Source organism: Pseudopipra pipra, chromosome 5 (assembly GCF_036250125.1).
Source record: "Pseudopipra pipra isolate bDixPip1 chromosome 5, bDixPip1.hap1, whole genome shotgun sequence".
In the NCBI taxonomy this organism is placed as follows: Eukaryota; Metazoa; Chordata; class Aves; order Passeriformes; family Pipridae; genus Pseudopipra; species Pseudopipra pipra.
This window is the reverse complement of record NC_087553.1, coordinates 60,035,653-60,052,682: the sequence shown is the minus strand read 5'-3', so window position 1 is coordinate 60,052,682 and position 17,030 is coordinate 60,035,653. Positions and strand designations below refer to the sequence as shown.

The 17,030-nt window shown below is 40.2% G+C and overlaps 1 protein-coding gene across 2 annotated transcripts in view; it reads left to right on the top strand.

Annotated features, from left to right (window-relative positions):
* Positions 1-17,030, top strand: part of GRAMD4 (GRAM domain containing 4) — a 78,398-nt gene that overhangs the window by 26,350 nt on the left and 35,018 nt on the right. For both annotated transcript variants that reach the window (XM_064656251.1, XM_064656252.1), the window contains exon 3: positions 6,867-6,987. In XM_064656251.1, the coding sequence (XP_064512321.1) occupies positions 6,867-6,987 (121 nt within the window). The remainder of the gene's footprint in view (positions 1-6,866; positions 6,988-17,030) is intronic.

The window sequence follows — 17,030 nt, the reverse complement described above, 5'->3', positions numbered from 1 at the left end:
GCCTTTTTGCCAGAATGTTTTTCCTGTGGTCATGGAACAAACAGGTGGTAATGACAGAGCATGTTTTGGTCACAGAAAGTCTGTTGTATGCAAATTCTCAAGCATCTGAGACAAGTAAGTCTGTTAAATGCCATTTAGTCTACTGAAGACATCTGTTGTTCGTTAAGATGTAAGTATTGTGTATACTGGGAGTAATCTCTGCTACTGCCCTTCTAACATTTTATTTTCTGAGGTTTTTATAGGTAAATACTTTTTTCATTAAACTTAAGGCATTATGTTTATATGTGGGTATATATTAGATGCCCTTTGTGTCTGAACAGAAGTATCTGGATGGCAGAACTAGAGGCTACAGAAAGATTACTTAAACTCTAGATACTATCTTCTATATTTCTTCAGGGGAATAGTAGCTTCAGGATGGTAAAGAGGGAACAGCAAGTTAAAACCTACAGTTTTGAATAGTTATAAAAACCTTATGGCTACACATCTGCAGTGATGGTCTCTGATTTCTCAAAATGTTGAGCTCTGTGTGCTGAGAAGGGAATTTGAAGAGAAACACTTTGCTTTCTGGCTAATTTACATACTGTAGTAGGCTGTTGTGATCTAAGTCCTTGGGATACAGTTGAATACAGTTCTTTAAAAAACGGAGAAAGGGAGAGAGGAAAGCAGCAACAGCATCAAACTTGTTTTGCCCCACTCCTGATATTTGGGAACTCCAAATGGAGTGGAGTAACAACCTAAGAGCAGCAGCTGTGTTACAGATATGAGCGAAATAAGCAAATTGGTATGAGGAAAGAGGTCTGACGTTCAGGGATAAATTTCAGATGGGAAATTTGAGGGATTAGCAGTTGGCCTCACAGACATCTGGGAACTGTCCATCTGTAAAATGAAGGGAGAAGAAATAATCCCCTGTGCTGCAGAGGTGCCAAAAATAAAGAAAGTAATGCTTATGTATTTAAATCAGTATTAAAATACTGGTTGAGATCATGTGAACAGGGCAATTCTGAATTATGTCTCTCTTATTGAGATGATACGATTGAATTGTACCTGAATTGGTTTTAATTTTCAGTATCTAAAACTCAAATCTTAAATTGCATGTCTACAGATTTGTTTTCTTTTAAAGGTTCTGTTAGTATTATAGTTCTATTGCACTGATCATAAGAAGACCAAGTCTTATTGGTTTCTTCCTGTTTAATACCTTAGGGAAATGTTGAAAGCACACAAAAGCTAATGCAAAGCTGCGTAAATTGCAGTTAGACTGCATATCTTTTCAGATAAATGTGAGCTTCCACTTTTGTTGCTTCATTGTTTCTGTTGAAATCTGAGTACAGAACTTGTGATTTGGAAATTGGTGGCTTATAACTGAACATATGCATGCAAAATTTAAGTCCTGGTCCCCTTATCTGCATCTGTCAACCACTCCCTTGACAAAGGCTTCATCTCTGCCCCTCTACTTCCCTGCCCCTGTCTGGTGTATTAATCATTATGGAGTCATTAAAGAAAGATCTCTGTCTATTAGAACAGTACAGTGCAGTCATATGAATGAAGGGTCCTTCTTTGCCTCATGGGTTTGCAGTGCACTTAGAAATGTGCACATTAGGTGCCTCTTCTTTAGGTATGTATCTGAACTTGACAAGCATATGCAGGAACTCGACCCAGATGGATCTTTTAGAGTAAAAAACCCTGTCATAAAAGCTTGTGATTGCAGAGCCCTGATCGTCTGCCAAGAAGAGCATCATCCTCTGTTGTGCACCTCCTGCAAGTGAAGTCAATGTTCAGTCTCGCACTTAGTCCCAACATATCTTACTGAAGTTACACGTGCAAAATTTACACTGTGAAAAGACAGAAAAGATGGCCAGATGAGGTCATCTTGTATTCTTTATCTTAAAACTGTGAGCTTTACCTATTTAGTTTAATAATAAACATCCTAATCTGTGTTTGGGTAAAGCACACAGCTCCTGATAGGAGGGCCCTGGGTCTGGAAGGATTTATATTTTCCTTTCAATTCTTCTCAGTGATTTCTTCTGTTCAAAAAGTGTCTTACTCCAAATTTGAACTAGTTTGGACTCAGCTTACACGCTGGCTGCTAGCTTGTGTGGGTGCTTTCCCCCCTCTCATTTAAGTGCCCCAACTACCAGATAATGCCTTGGATAGCAGATACTTTCTTAGATCTCTGTGAGTATTTGGGCACTGTGATCAGATCATTGCCAAGATGATCAGCAATGCTGGTTAACAAATTTAACTCTTTGCTAAACATCTCTTTTAGTTCTTGAATGGCTTCCTGGATTTCTTCCTCCCTTCCCTCTTTACCATAGGTGATTGTTTGGTTTTTTAAAGCAGGAACATTCAACACTGTAGGTATGTAGAAACACCACAAGTGCAGAATAGGTAGAGGCAGTAACTTGGTCCGTTCTTACTTCCTAATCGTGAACATATTAGCATTTGACTTGTTGTGACATTGGAAATTGAGGTAATGTTGCTTTCTCAGTAATAAAGTCCCCTTCATTCAGTGCCACCGTGTCCCATTTTTACGAAAGCGGAGAAAAGATTCAGTTCTATGTACAGGTATATGAATGAACGTGGTGCAGAGGAGATACCATCCCATTTGCAGAGGAGTAAAAGAACAAATTGTGTCTAAACCTGTGGAGGGAGTGAGAATTACAAGTCAAATCTCTCTTGTACCTGGCATGTTGTACTGAAAGCAATCTAATCTACTTAACGCAAGTTCCCTGCCAGTATGCTAGGGTTAAATCTGAGTTATTGTGGTACAGAAAACATTAACTTAATTGCAGTACAGCTTGGCTTTTCCTGACATGTCAGTTAAAACTTAAATGCTGCTGCATTGGTCACCTCATTTACAGTGATTGTAAGGTATAAAGCATGATGCTTGGGAGGTATGAAGCATGATGCAAACATTACAGTTAAGATGTTCAAGTCTCTAAAACTGACTAGCACTAGTTTTTTTAAAATTTATGTAGAATATAGCTGTGTTTTAGGAGACTTCCAATATGGGCAGGCTTCCAAGAATAGCTACTAAGCATTAACTATTCATGCAGATGCCTTCACTCTTAAACAATGTTGTTGAGTTTTCCCTTTTCTTACAGCAGGTAAATGCAGCATTCATGGGGAACGCTTTCATAATTTGAAGTAAGAAAATGCACATGAAGTGTGAGTTGAGAAACTCAAGACAAGCTGTGAATGCAAGCTAAGATTCTGTATTTCAAACTACCTGTGTTGTGTTCCAGCCACTTTCTGGGCCCTGAGGAGTGACTTGGGTGGATGGTTATGCCCCTGGGGTTGCCATGCCTTGTCCTCATTGCTGCTTTTCCTCTGTGTTTGAGAACTGTTCCTCTCCAGGCTAATTACAAACTTGGAAATGAGACAACTGTTTTGTTATATCTTCCTAGAGAAAAGTCATCCACGTACATACGATGTTGTGGAAGAAAATTAGGAGAGAGTTGGCCATTTTTATTTCTGTATGATGCTGAAACTTGCTGTGCTGCGGATGGAGAGGACAGATCCACATCTGCTTGGTTAAGAAGTGACTTAGACCCTTTCTGTGGCTGTACAGTGGCAGTGGTGTCGGTGCTCAGCACACAGAACAAAATCCCAGGGCTCACAGGATAAAGGGAGTTTGGAGAGGGAAGGCAGAGAACTCTTGGGCTGGGAAGTGCTTTATGAGAAGCCTAAACTGCAGATGGTTTGAAAAACATTGGTGAGGAGATGTGATTTTAGACCCAGAGCTGGGTGTGGCTTGGAGCAGCAGACAGTCTGTCATCATCAGAAATGTTCCTTTAACCCCTCTGACTCCACGCTTACCTCAGGCATTTCTCTGGCTTCCTGGGCACTGCCAGGCCTTGTGCATGGTCTTGGCTAAGTAATAGCAATTGCCAGCATTTTAAGAGGGCTCCTGTGTCAAATACTGTCAAAGCTAGAGAGGAAGAAGAAAAAGCAGAAATCTGCAGAAGCCTTCAAGGCTTTTCCTGTGAATCAGAAAGTAGAAAGGACATCTGTACAGTGCAGTGTAGTTGTTTCAGCCTGAGTCCCAGTGCTGTCCTACAGAGGCAACAGATAGGAGAAACCTTTACCCGGATAAGGCTGGAATTAATACAAGGATTTTGTTAACTTGTGAATTGAGTCAGTTATGCAAACTTTAGACAGAAGGGCTTTTTGAATTCAGAGGTAGGCAGTAGACCTTCAGCAAATGTAGATACTTTATTTCTTGTCAACTTTGGTGTGTTGGTGTGGGGAAAAAACTTCTGAGACAAAAAGAAACATCTGCTTAAATATCTCTCATATCGCTGTCCTGGGTGTGCTTAGTTTTCTGAACACTTCTAAACAGTATTCATAAAATATTATGGTGATGCCAGTTTTGGAAATTGGTGCTTTATTTACTACCAAACTTGTGTTACTGTGTATCTTACTACTCTGGTTAAACTATATTATTGTTACATGGTAATTACATGATCTTGCTCCTAGTATTCTTAGCAAGCAGCCTTATGTTTTAATTTAGTGGATTTTTTTTCCTCTTTTTCTCTCTACGTTACAAGGTCATTCTAACCTTTTGTACTTAGTTTGAAGATCTGTACCTCCTGATTTTTAACCTATCAATGGATGTCAGGCTGCTTGAAAATCTAATGCTTAAGCAGATAAACACATTTGAAAACTTTCAGAATGGGTCATGTTAACTGATATCACTCTCCTGAGTGCTATTCACCTCTTGCTCTTTCCTTTCTTATAAGAGGCACAGTCAAGGTGTGCTGGGCTTTAATTAATGACTTAACATCTCTGAAGAAGGAAAAGCAGAGTTGGTTCTCCAGATGGATTTCTGAAATGTAGCACAACTTTGGGTGAAATATCTTGAGTATCTTCAATGAGGATGAAAATTTGGATATGCTGAGATATTTTTTAGCCTGTTTCTTCTTTCTCTCCTCCCTCGCTTTCCTTGTGCCTGCCTGTGGAGTGTGTTGTAAGGGTGCTGCTGTTCGACTTCAGCCACACCATCCTCTTTGGGGCTCTCCAAGTGTCTGGCAAGTGATAGCACTAAACCTTGCAGTGTAAATAAATACAACCCAGTTCTATAGATAAGAAATCAACACAGAGGTTAATTGACATGCTCATCTGAAAACAGGCTCTGTTACTCTTCAGCAGTGTCTGGAGCTGTTGCACCTCTCTGGCTAAAGGCAGAGGTGAATGGGAAATGTGGAGCATGGGGAGGAGGATGCTGTGCTGCAGCTTTCCGTGTGAGGATTGCTTGCGGTCTGTCTGCCTCTGCTATGACATGGTTCGTGCTGGCTCCAAAATGGGAAGCAGCCTGGGCTGCTGCTGAGCTAACAGCTTCTGCTCCTCATCGTGGCCAGCAGCGTTGACTGACTGCTGTGTGGGTGGGTGCTGCTTTTGGCACTGGAAATAGCATCTCTGCTTGGCACTGTATTGAGCATGCCCAAGTGGGGAGTTGATACCAGGTAAATGCTGGGCAGTAACTGCCTACAGAGTGCTAATTTGCCTGTATAGACAAATTCTGAGGCTTAAACTAAACATCTGTTCAGCTCAAGCAAGAAAACAGATGTTTAATAGATATTTCCACACTGATTTATCTTAGAAGTGCAAATCATTCCCAACAGTGAAAGTACTTTGTTGTCAGTAAGCTTTCTGCACATTTTTCCTAAAACATAGAAGATGTCTTTTAATTAACTCTCCTATAGATTACTTGAGTTTATATATATTTGTAATTTAGTTGGTGTGGTTAAATGTAAGCAAGCTGGTGTTTGAAAGCAGTACAGTTCCTATGTGTTTTCAGGGTTCAAACAAGGAGTGGGGGAGTGATTAGAATGGGTAAATAAATCCTTTTCTGTCTTTGTTCTGAGATGTAGCCTTCTGTAATCTATCACTTTGATTTTGAGTATTAGTGGTTGAAGAAGCTCCTGTAATTCTCATTGACAGACTTTTTGTACCTTGAGGGGACTGCACACAAGTGCTGAACAACCATTACCCAGGAGATGCCCTCACCCGCCCTTTTCCCTACTGTTTGGAAATGCCCACTTAATGAGAGAAAGATGGCATCACCTGCCTTCTGCTGTGTGAGCTTGGGGTTTTTCTGTGCTCACTTCATGGAGGTGGTGGTTGTCACTGCTCTTGCAAATTAATCAATTTGCTCTTTAATTCCTGCTTTCTGCAGTATTTCCAGTGCTGAGTTCACTTGAGGGGTGCTGGTAAATCTGTCAAGACACACAGTCTCCTGACTCCCCCCTCTCCTAGCCTGCCAGGATGAGCTCCTGGGCACCAGCAACATCCTTCTGCAGTAACGGGGCTGTGGGGGAGATGGAGGGAGTGGGGAACCCTTCCTTGCTGAGAGCCTGTGGTCTTCAGAATTACACATTCTATAAATGGATATTAAAATATAAAATATGTATTTTCTAATAGCTCAGCAGTTATCTAGGAAAGTATTACTTTTGATAGCTTCACAATTTTATAGGTAAAGTGTGTTGCATTGACTGTTCATTTAATGGGAAGAAGAGAGGGATAGTATAAATATGCCTTTTAAATCAGCAGAAGTAAGGCTTAAATGATGATGCAGCAGAACTTGTAAGGGTGGTGGTGGTGGTGGGAAATCTTAGTTTTCTGTAACTCCCTGAGGTCTGTAGAAATGTATTCTGTAAACTCACATGGGAGAGATACCATGCATTTGATTAGCTTTCATTCATTTGTTTTGGTAATTTAATGCTGAGAGAGGCATGCAGAGTTGTCGATAATTGCATGTTTCTCACATGGTTGTTTCTTTACTGCCCCAGAAATAAGTTGATGTATTTAAATGAAAAAAAAAAAAAAAAGTGCTTCTGAGCTGTGAATATGTTCTGGCTTTCTTATAGGCTGGTCCAGGGACCATCATCATGGCTTCAGGAGTCCCGGATTTTAACAGAACAGAGTCTGACAGACTGAGTGAGATCAAAGGTCACCTGGAAATAGCCTTACTGGAAAAACACTTTTTACGTAAGTATAAAATGCTCTGTGGAAGAGGAATGGCTTAAGCTTGCTGAAATAAGGTTTCTCTAAGCTGTAGAAGTTGGCATCAGAATTTTGAGGTGTGCTGATGTGCGGATAGCACGTGGGCTGATGTTTCCCTAGGAGGACCTTAAAAGCATTCTCAGGGTTTCTGGGTCACTTGGATATTTTTTCTTCATTGCATTTCTCACAGCATACCTCACTACATGATTAAAGCTGCTTAGTTGAAATCTTGATGTTGACATCTGCAGGTTATCTTAGAACTAAGTCAACCTTAATGTGCTTGGAATAGGTGGAGTTTTTTTTCTAGTAGTAATTCATAAGAAGAGATTTCTGAAGGGGCAACCAGTGCATTTCCTTGGCAGCTGTTTCAACAAATAATATGTCTTAAAACACATGTCTCTTAACAGTATAAGGATTACTAGTAAGTGATGTAAGAAATACAGGGAAGAGTGTCTGTAGATTTCAGGTGTTACTTGTTTGGGTTTACTTGTATATATACGTGTATTTGTATATATGAGAAAAAATGTATATGAGTCATTCATGGCTAGAGGCAGCCACAAGATTTTGGGGATTTCATCTCAGGAGGTCTGAACTGCTGATTTTTAAGACAGGATAGTTAAAAACGGAAAAATGGAAGACAAGCATTCCTGTGACTTAGTAGAAGTAGAGATCTCTGTAATAAATCAATGAGAATTCTTGGTCAGTTGCTTCCCAAAACGGTCATTTTAATGTTTTGGTTTTAACTTCAGAGTATGAGGGTTGTTTTTATGTGTTCAAAGCTTGCAGGCATTTTCTAAGGGGTAGGATAACAAGCCTATGGATTCTATTCAATTTCTATAATCCAGCAACAAGACCTTGTGTTTTATCTTCAGCGTGTTCTCAAGGATTTGCCATTAATTTCCCTAACTTGTTTCTCATTTGGCAATATTTCTTCAATATGTTCCCCCCCCCCAATGTATGTGAGGGAGGCCTGATAAAGGAAACTGGGAAAGAATTTATAACAAGCTACTATCAGCTTCCACAGATAGCTGGAAGAGGTATCACGGTTGGAATATCAGGCAAAAACTGAAAGATCTGTTTGACTTGCCTCATTAGTTTCAGTACTTTACTTGAATATTTAACTACAGAGTTACCATGTACTTCTTCCATCACAAAGATGATATATTGCTTATGCTCCTGTTATCCAGCTGTTTTTAAACTAGATGGAACATGTATGATTTCCTGATGTAATCTAGTGTGTAACAAAAACAGTAGGACCTACCAGAACTGATTTCTGGTTTGAACTGGGACATGCTTTTTGATATAAAATAGGGTTCCCAGGGCACCTCCATTGCTGGTGAATCCATTCTCCTTTCTTAGCATGTTCTTACAGTAACTGAATGTTATTTTTGTGAACGTTTGTAATCTTCAGGTTCTTGCTGTAATTTCAAAACCTTCTGATAAACTATGTTACCACTTCTGGCTGAATCCTTTTTCTTTTTCACAGACCTTTGTAGCAAACTCCAAGGTAAAGGGTAATGAAGATCACCCTTTCATGTTGAGCAGATGGTTGGAGGTTCAGGCTGATGGGATAGTTTAGCTGGGTGGATTGAGTCAGCTCTGGATGCCTCCAGCCCTTACTGCTAGGTCAAGAGCTCTTCACTAAAGCCTGAGGTTTGCTGTAGCTGAAATTATGGATTTCTCCTGGCAAGTTCATTGTAACTCTGTACTGAAAAACAAGAATAAGAATCATAAACTGGTGGGGAAATAAGTGAGGTAAAGCTTACTCTTTATTCCCCTACACTCCATTCAAGATTTTAGGCTGAAATAGGCCACTGTGTTTGTCAGTTGGAGTGAAGTAGCAGTTCTCTTTTTGGGTATGGCTCCTGCGTTCTCCTTTCTTTTTCCTTCTCTTTGAGTTTGTGTTTTGCACTTTTTTAATACTAGAAGTGCTTTATTATTGTTTTCTTCCCAAAAATGAACTAATGGTATGCAGAAAAATATTCTTGAAATGTGCAGTTTGTTTACTTCAATTTTCCATGGAAGAAAGCCTGATCATTATTTTTTTAAAATCCTATAGCTGCAGTCAGTGCTTTTTAAGAAAGCTAGTTTCTCTGCAGTAGGTGTTTTTTTAAGAAGGCTAGTTGCTCTGCACTGTTTCCATACTATTTTTATTTATGGAATTCTTTAAGGACGTCTGGCTATAATTGTGTTTTTGCATAAACCATTTACCACATCCACTTAACTCCATTTCCTCCAGCTAGATGTGCAAAAATCAAAGCAACTGGTAGTAAGTGAGGGAAATACTTAAAAGTTTCATGGATTTTCTTTTTAATATGTTGAGTTTCTAATTGTTATCAGTTTGATTCTGATATTATTTTTGCCTCTTCTGTACTTTTATTTGTATTATTGTGCCATTAGCCAGGAGGTTTAAGGAGATTTCCCCTCAGCTAAACATTATGCATAATGTACATTACACAGCTACAAGTCAGCGTGGGTCTGTAGTTGCAGGTGCCTGGCTAAAGAAGAGCAAAGCACTAGTCTTCTTTAAACTCTATTCAGCCATTAGTAGGCACAAGTAATAGGTGCAGTTTGGCTGAGTAGTATATTCAGTGAAACACATCCCAAACCTAACTGTAGCCTCTACAAGCTGCAGAGGAAATCTGGATCAAATAGGTACTGGAGACAAGCTGTTGTCTGTAAAGGGAAAATATCTTCATCTAAGATGCCAGATGAATCTTTTCTTTAGCAAAGAGATAATCTAAACATCCAAAGATATGAAGATGGAGAGGAATTGCTTAGCATGTGCATAGCTGTAAATGCAAATAAAATGTGACTGGAAATGCAAGGGGTTTAAGCTGCAAACTGAGAGGAGGATGAGGCAGGCAGAGGAGGGGATCTTGGATAATGTCTTAAGCAAGAGGGAGTGATCATCTGACTCTTCCAGCCAAGTTGCTTTTTCTGTCTGTGTGGGAATGGTCTTAATCTCTGTGATCTAATGGCTCCTTCTGAGCCTTATTACAGGAATCCTGAAAACTGTGTTGGGTCTGCAGTGTTGGGGATTCCTGCAGAAAAAGGCTTGAACACCAGCTGAATGAAAAGTGCAGAGAGCTTAGTCTGCTAGAGTTCTAAGTGCACGTGGATGGATAAAGCTTTTTCTTGGAGCTGTGACAATCAGAATCGTTCATTTCTAAAGGATTTTGTGTTGTTATAACCTAGTTTTAAATGCACATGAACACTGCCTTGGGCTAGTTGAGGATTCAGTTTGGGAAGGCAACTACTGACCCAGGACAGTTTTGCTAAGATCAGTAGTGGTTTTAGTGTTTCCATTTCAAAACCTAGTTGTATCTAAACAAGAAATAAAATCATGCTTGCTGCTCTTGCATTTGCAAGACAAAAATTATGCAAACCCACGATCTTTCTGGGTTTGCACCTCATAGAGGTAAACACTCTGCTTTTCTTCCTGTTGCTTCCTGTGCCTGCTTATAGAGGGCAGTTTTGGAGATAGCAGCACTCTGATCGTGGTGCCACAAGGTGCTTTGTAAGCACACATGCATCCTGTGGTTTACATGAAGTATTAGCTAATTCTTGGTCAAAGATGTTCAAGCCTTTTGCAGTGCTAAATTTAGCAGCTCAGAGAAGAGGAGTTGGTGGTAGCAGCAGCATATGAGAGTAAACAAACCAGGTGACTGTTAGAGAAGAGGGTTAGTCATGACTCAGTAAATCAAAGAAACACTACATGAGGGTGAAGAGCTCTAGGAGGAAATAAAGTCCTCTCCCACAAGGGTTTTGCATTCCACTTGGTACAGCAGAGTGTGGCAGGAGTCTTCAGGGGCTTACCAAACCACTGGTTTCAGTTATGATTTTTATACTAGCATTACAAAATAACTTGGGATTATGCTGCTTTCCCATTGAAATTCTGCTCCAGCACAGTCTTCATCCTCATGTGCCTTTTCGAACCCTTTATGTGACTAACTCCACAGTGTTTTCTCTGGCTTGTTCTTTCTGATATAAATGACCTGATGATTCTTTGAATGAAGAACAACCTAGCAAAATAGTGACAACATGGAAGTAGAGCTCTAGAAAAACATACATGATTCTCAGGCAGATCTGGGATGTTAGAAAGTATTAAATCTTGAAGGCAAAGTGTGTGGTGGTGGTTGTAACCAACAGAAGACCTACACTGAAAAGTCCAGTTCTGCAGAGCCCCAGTAATTGTATGCAACAAATTGACTATGAAGCTGAGTCAGAGTCCAATTACCAATTGTGTTAGAATACCTTTGGTGTAATTTCTCTTGACGTAAGGGTCAAACACCAGATGCAGTAGCAGAGAGAGAGAAGAGCAGAAGAACAGATTCACTGCATTGGTTTTGCTGTCTTCTTACTGACCTGGCAGCCTTTAATCTGAACCATAGGTTTAGAAATCTGGAAGCAGAATCTAGAGCTGAAGCAGAATCTAGGGCAGGTGAAGACCCTGGCGAGAGAGTAAGCAGCTGCTGTGTATATCTGAGATACCCAAATACCAGCTCTGGGCCATAGTAGCTGCTGCTAGATACATGGTCAACCCTGGCCAAGGGATCCTGATGCTGCAGCTTGGGCTCCAAGCTTGCTGATGCTGGTGAGCACTGAGGCTGCTGTAGCAGTGGAGCTTACCCTGGGTTTCTCACATCCTTTACTCCTTCCCCTAAGCTTCTTTCAGTTTAAAATCCTGGACTCTCAGGCAGTAAAAAGATGTCCCTAGGAGATCTGCATGTGCCCCTTGAGATTGTGGAGCTTCTCTGATGAGGACTGTGGTTTGTGTATGGTGACTGGTGGGGAATCTTCTTAAGTATTTTGCCTGGGCACCCAGAAAAGGCACAGTAGAAAGATGTGAGTTCAGGCTTTGCTATAGAGCTGCTCTCACTTGCTTTGTAGTAACAAATTTTAAAGTTTTTCTAGATCTGACTTCTGACTGGGAGACTTCTCAAAACCTACAGAAAGTTTCCTAAGAGGTGTAGAAAAGGTATTGCTTATACCTGGAGATGCTTACATGAAATACTGTGTATATTGAGTTCATTTCTAGCCTTCCTGGACAAAACCCACAAACCTCCAAAACTCTGGCTTCATTTTCCTGGAAACATTGGGAACGTTGGACAAGGCAGTCATGAGCAGGTTAGAGCACTTCTCTTGGGTTTAAGAAGCCTCAATATAGACTAAGGAACATTCAGACCTTCCTTTCTCATCTGCAAGGACTCTGTTCTGACTGGTGGAGGAGGTGGGTTGGGCTCTTGCTTGCTCTCGACTTGGCTTCCAAGAGCACGATATTTCTGAGAACAGAGGAGAGGGAAAGGATGCGACTCCAGCCCAGTGCAGCAGCAGGCTGGAGTCCTGGACTGGTCTTTGTTCTAGTCCTGACTTGTGCAATGTGTTCAAGTCATTGGACAAAGCACATACATGGACATGTACATGATGATGCTGTACATGAAGATGCCAGAAAGCTGGAGGATCTCATATTGTCACACCATCTTTGGGACTGATAAACCAAAATGCAGCATTGTGCTGAGAGAGATGTATTGTTTGAGCTCCTCCAGAGGCTTGAACAGATGCCACCTACTCACTGCCTTATGTAGGTGGGCTGTGCTCTTGATTCTGCCTTTTTTGCATGCCCAGCTCATGCCCTTCCTGAATTGCAGAGAGGGTGTGAAAACCCAGGCAGGGCAATGGTCAGCACTGTTGTTCCTCTGCCTGTTGTGTAACTGGGATGGAGAGTTTGGGAGCCCCATGTGGAACTTGCCTTTCCCTGCTCAGCTTAGTAACACAAAAGCCTTGGAAGAGCCTGCTGCTATTTCTAAGCCAGACATTATTTCAACATTTGTAGACTGTTTCACTTCTGCCAAAACCAGTGAGTGAAAACCATTCTTGCAATAATGACAATATTTTTGCAGCTCCCTTCATTTTAGATGGATTCTGCAACTCTTCTGGCACTTTTATTCCCTGAAATTTCTGGAAATTCATATAGCAGCAGTACTTTTCATGACTTTTAAGCTGACTTTATAAGTGTATCTAGCAATAGAAAACTTCCCACTTGGTGTTTTGAGAAGGGGATCTGTCTCACTACGCTATATTTTCAGGAAGCATAATTTAAAATCTTTCCATAATGAAGGGGAAATGATCCTGTCTGTGTCACTTATAACACAATAAAGCTCCACTGAAAGCACTGTATGTAAAGTTACTAATTGGTATTTAGCATAACTGTTTTGTACAAACCATAGCAATGACATCTTAGTTTTTTCTAACATCACCCACTCCAAGTAGGACATAATGAGAATGGTGAGAGAGACTAGAGCAGTTTGCACTGAGGAAGACTGTCAAATATGAGGTGCTTTGTAAATCAGTCTCCTTCATCTCACAAAAGAAAAGAACACTTCATATGAGACTCTGTTATTCAGGTGAGGAGAATAGTACCAGGGGATATTAATTGCACTGAGAGGTAGGTTGTTGGTTCACTCGGCCTTGCCTCCACTGCCTCTGGATCGGAGTTGGCTTATTTCCTATCTGCATAGCAAGAGCCCACGCTGCTCCCTGCCCTGTAGGCGTATGCAAAGAGACTCAAAAACTGGTCCTCAAAAGATATGCTTATTGTAAGTACTGGAGCAGGAGCTCTGCCTTTGAAAGACCAAAGAGAAGAACAAAAGAACGATGGAAACAAAACAAAGTAAAAAGAGATTGTTTAACTGCCAAACCCGTGTTGAAGTTTTTTAAGTCATTGGGCATGACAGATCACTTCTTTGTTTTGATATGTGCAGACTTAGCTGGAGAACAGTCATAGTGAAAATACAGGATTTATATTTGATTGTTTCACTTCTCCACTCTACCAAAATCCCTATAGAAAACACAGGAGAGAGGAGGGAAGGATATGAACTCAGTAAATATTCTTAATCTTTAATGATTCTCTCTGCTTTTTGGCTTTCTATGACACCAATATTCTTATTAGAAAATCTTTTTGCCTTGTTTTCTGGATGAAAGATTCATGCAAGATTCAAGCAAGAGGCCTGACCGCAAGGGAAAACCATTAAATTGACAAAGCAAGGTGTTCACAACCAAAACAAGGAAGAGTTCTTCCAGACTGCTTGTTGTCCACCTCTGGAAGAGCTCTGTAGAATAAGAATGCTGGTATCCATTTCAGAAGCAACCACCTAATCACAGAAGACAAAGGAGGGGGTTAGACAGTCAACCTGGAGTCTGGGGGGGTTTACAAGGCACATTTTTCGGTTCTTCTTAAAGCACCAAGACTAGTACTCCTAAGGAGGTGAGCTTTGTGCTTCCCAATTGAAGGACTGAAGTCCAAACATGAAAGAGGACATGAACTTAAGTGGTGACTTAAAGAAGACAGGGCAGCTAATAAAGTGGAGCTGTTAGGGCAATAGCTTAAACAAGTACTTTTCTTCCCCAAGCATCTGGCATGCAAAGAAGTAAAATATCTTTCAATGTCTGGGATCAAAGGCTAATGTTTTATTTGAAGCCTTTTGGGTAGACTTGTGATAATTTTTTGGCAGTCTCTGTGGTTCTCGAGTCGCTGGTGGAAAGACATATGCCCTAGAGAAGGACAGTCATGGATTAGAAGAACAGGTAACAAATAGTACAATTAAGCTGTATCCAGTTATAGCTGCAAATTGTGAACGTGTCTTCAGAGGAGTATATATAAATTGCAAAGTAACTGTAAGCAGGAAAAAAGCAGGCTAGGGAATTCTGTTGTGGGTCCTTCCTCCATCACTGCTTGTTGGTCAGACCTCATTCTCTGTATTTCTTCGCTTTATCTTAAATGGTGAAGTCATTTCATGTCTTTTACAGGACTGCCATTTCCTGCTGGTTTTTAAGGTGAAGACTAAAAGCTCTTCAGTATCTATGATGATGAAAATAGATATGTTGTTAAGACTCCTAACATCTTGTTAGTAATGTCATATAGTTGGTTTACTTGGAACAAGTAAATATTAGCTTTATGTAGGGATTAGGAGTCTGGTAGCAGTAGAAACTGCCTGCGCTGGAGACAATTCTGGCTTCATTAGTGTGGCTGATGAGATCCAGTTTGAAGATGTGTGATTGGAATTTATTTTTTTTCGTACCAATTAAATAATGTGCACTCTGGTAATGTTCAAAGGGTTGTAGAGAGATTTGCCGTGATTAACATAGACATAGAAGGGTTACTTTTGTCTTGTTAAGTACTGGTGTTTCCTCATGTAAGTATGATGGGGAGCATGTATGCTTTTTGGCATTTCTAGTTTTCAACTTGTTTTCCTTAGATTTAACACTAAACTGATTTGGTAGCTAGAAACAGCAGGTTGGCAGTCTGTAGTTGTGCTCTGAAAGAAATTTTTGATCACTTTGTCCCAGAGGAGGTTTTGCAGTGTACCTGCAGGCCTAGGAAGGAATGTTGTTATGTAAAACAGCTACGAGGAAACTCCCTAATCTACCTTCAATCCTGGGATTAAGGGAAGCATCCGCTTTGCTGCATATGCAGTATTGGAATTAGAAATCCAACCTTCTGCTACGCCTTCCCAGCCTCATGTATCATCCTTCTTATCTAAATACTACTCAGAGTCTGTTCGGTCTCACCACAACTAAATACTTTGGTGTTGAAGTGCTTTTTGTCAGAACATTTTTTACAAGTTTGTGTATTCTGAGGAGCAAACTGAAATTTTTCAGCTGCTCTAGTGGCTGATGCCAGACAACGGTGCAGCACAACACTTGGTAGCTCATCTTGTAGCAGTTCCATTGTATCAACTAACCTTTTTGGAATGTTAATCTTTGAATTTGAGTGGTCGAATACTTAAGCGTTCAGGTGTGACAGTTACATTAGACCTCACAGAGGATAAAATGCTGTAGAAAAAATGAAATAGATAAACTTTCTGGTAACCTGTGAGATGCATGGCTGATGACGTTCTTTACTATGGGCTCAGTTCTCCTAGGGTTTACAATGCAATAATACTTGGATTAATGTCATTGGAACACCAGTGTTGCCTTGTCTCACAGACATCTACAGCTCATTTTTAGAAGTGCAATAGCATCCAGATATTGTCCTGCTTTTCTACACAAGTTGACTTTTCTAGAGAGCTTTTAAAGCATTTTTTCAGGGTCACACCTGCTGTCACAGCCTAAAGGGTTACCCAATGTGTAGGTATATAGAGGTTATGACTGTAGGTTGGTAGGCTTCTGTAATACTCAAAGACACGGAGGCTTTTTACTTTAAATTTCTCTACTTAATTTTACAGATTGCCACAAATACCACAAAAATCACCCCTAGCAACTATACCTATGATTTATAAAGTGAATATGAATGAAATAAATATATATAGAGAGCAAGCTGTTATAAATTATTGGCAGCAATCAATAGTAGGTGTATAGCAATAGCAACCATGTAGGTGTATACTATTACAGGTTACTACAAAATGATCACTAATGAAGCAAACTTTTCAGTAATACAGCAGAAAATGTAATTATGATGGATTAATTTACATACACATATACATATGTTTACATTAATACCAGTATCAAGCTAATTGGCCCATATTTGGCCCCTTATATGGGCCAAACCATCCTAGGTATGGGATGACAAACCAAACCCTTCTTGGCAAAGGTCCAAGATCTCTTAGAAAGTTTGTGTGGAGAGTTCAGCCCCTTTAGGAAAGGGATAGTGCACACAGCATGGGAAGTTCTTGGAGAGAGAAGCTTCATTTTGAATAAAAATTAAGCCATATTTATATAACAGAGAAATAGAGACGTATTGGACACCATCACTTCAGCAGCCAATAGATGCTGATAATTTCTGCTTTTCACTCAGAATAGCCAATAGATGCTGATGTTTTCTGTTCTCTTGTGCCAATTTTTATTTTTCTAGACTTTTCTTGTTCTTGTAGATAGAACAGCTAATGGCATTTACGAAGTCTTACTTTCCCAGGATGTTTTCCCTTTTTTTTCAGACTATTTTTCACCTTTTCAGATGATAAGTTGCTATTATAGTTCCTTATTTTCATGCCTTTCAGTGGTATCTCTGGTTTCTAGGTACCCGGCTG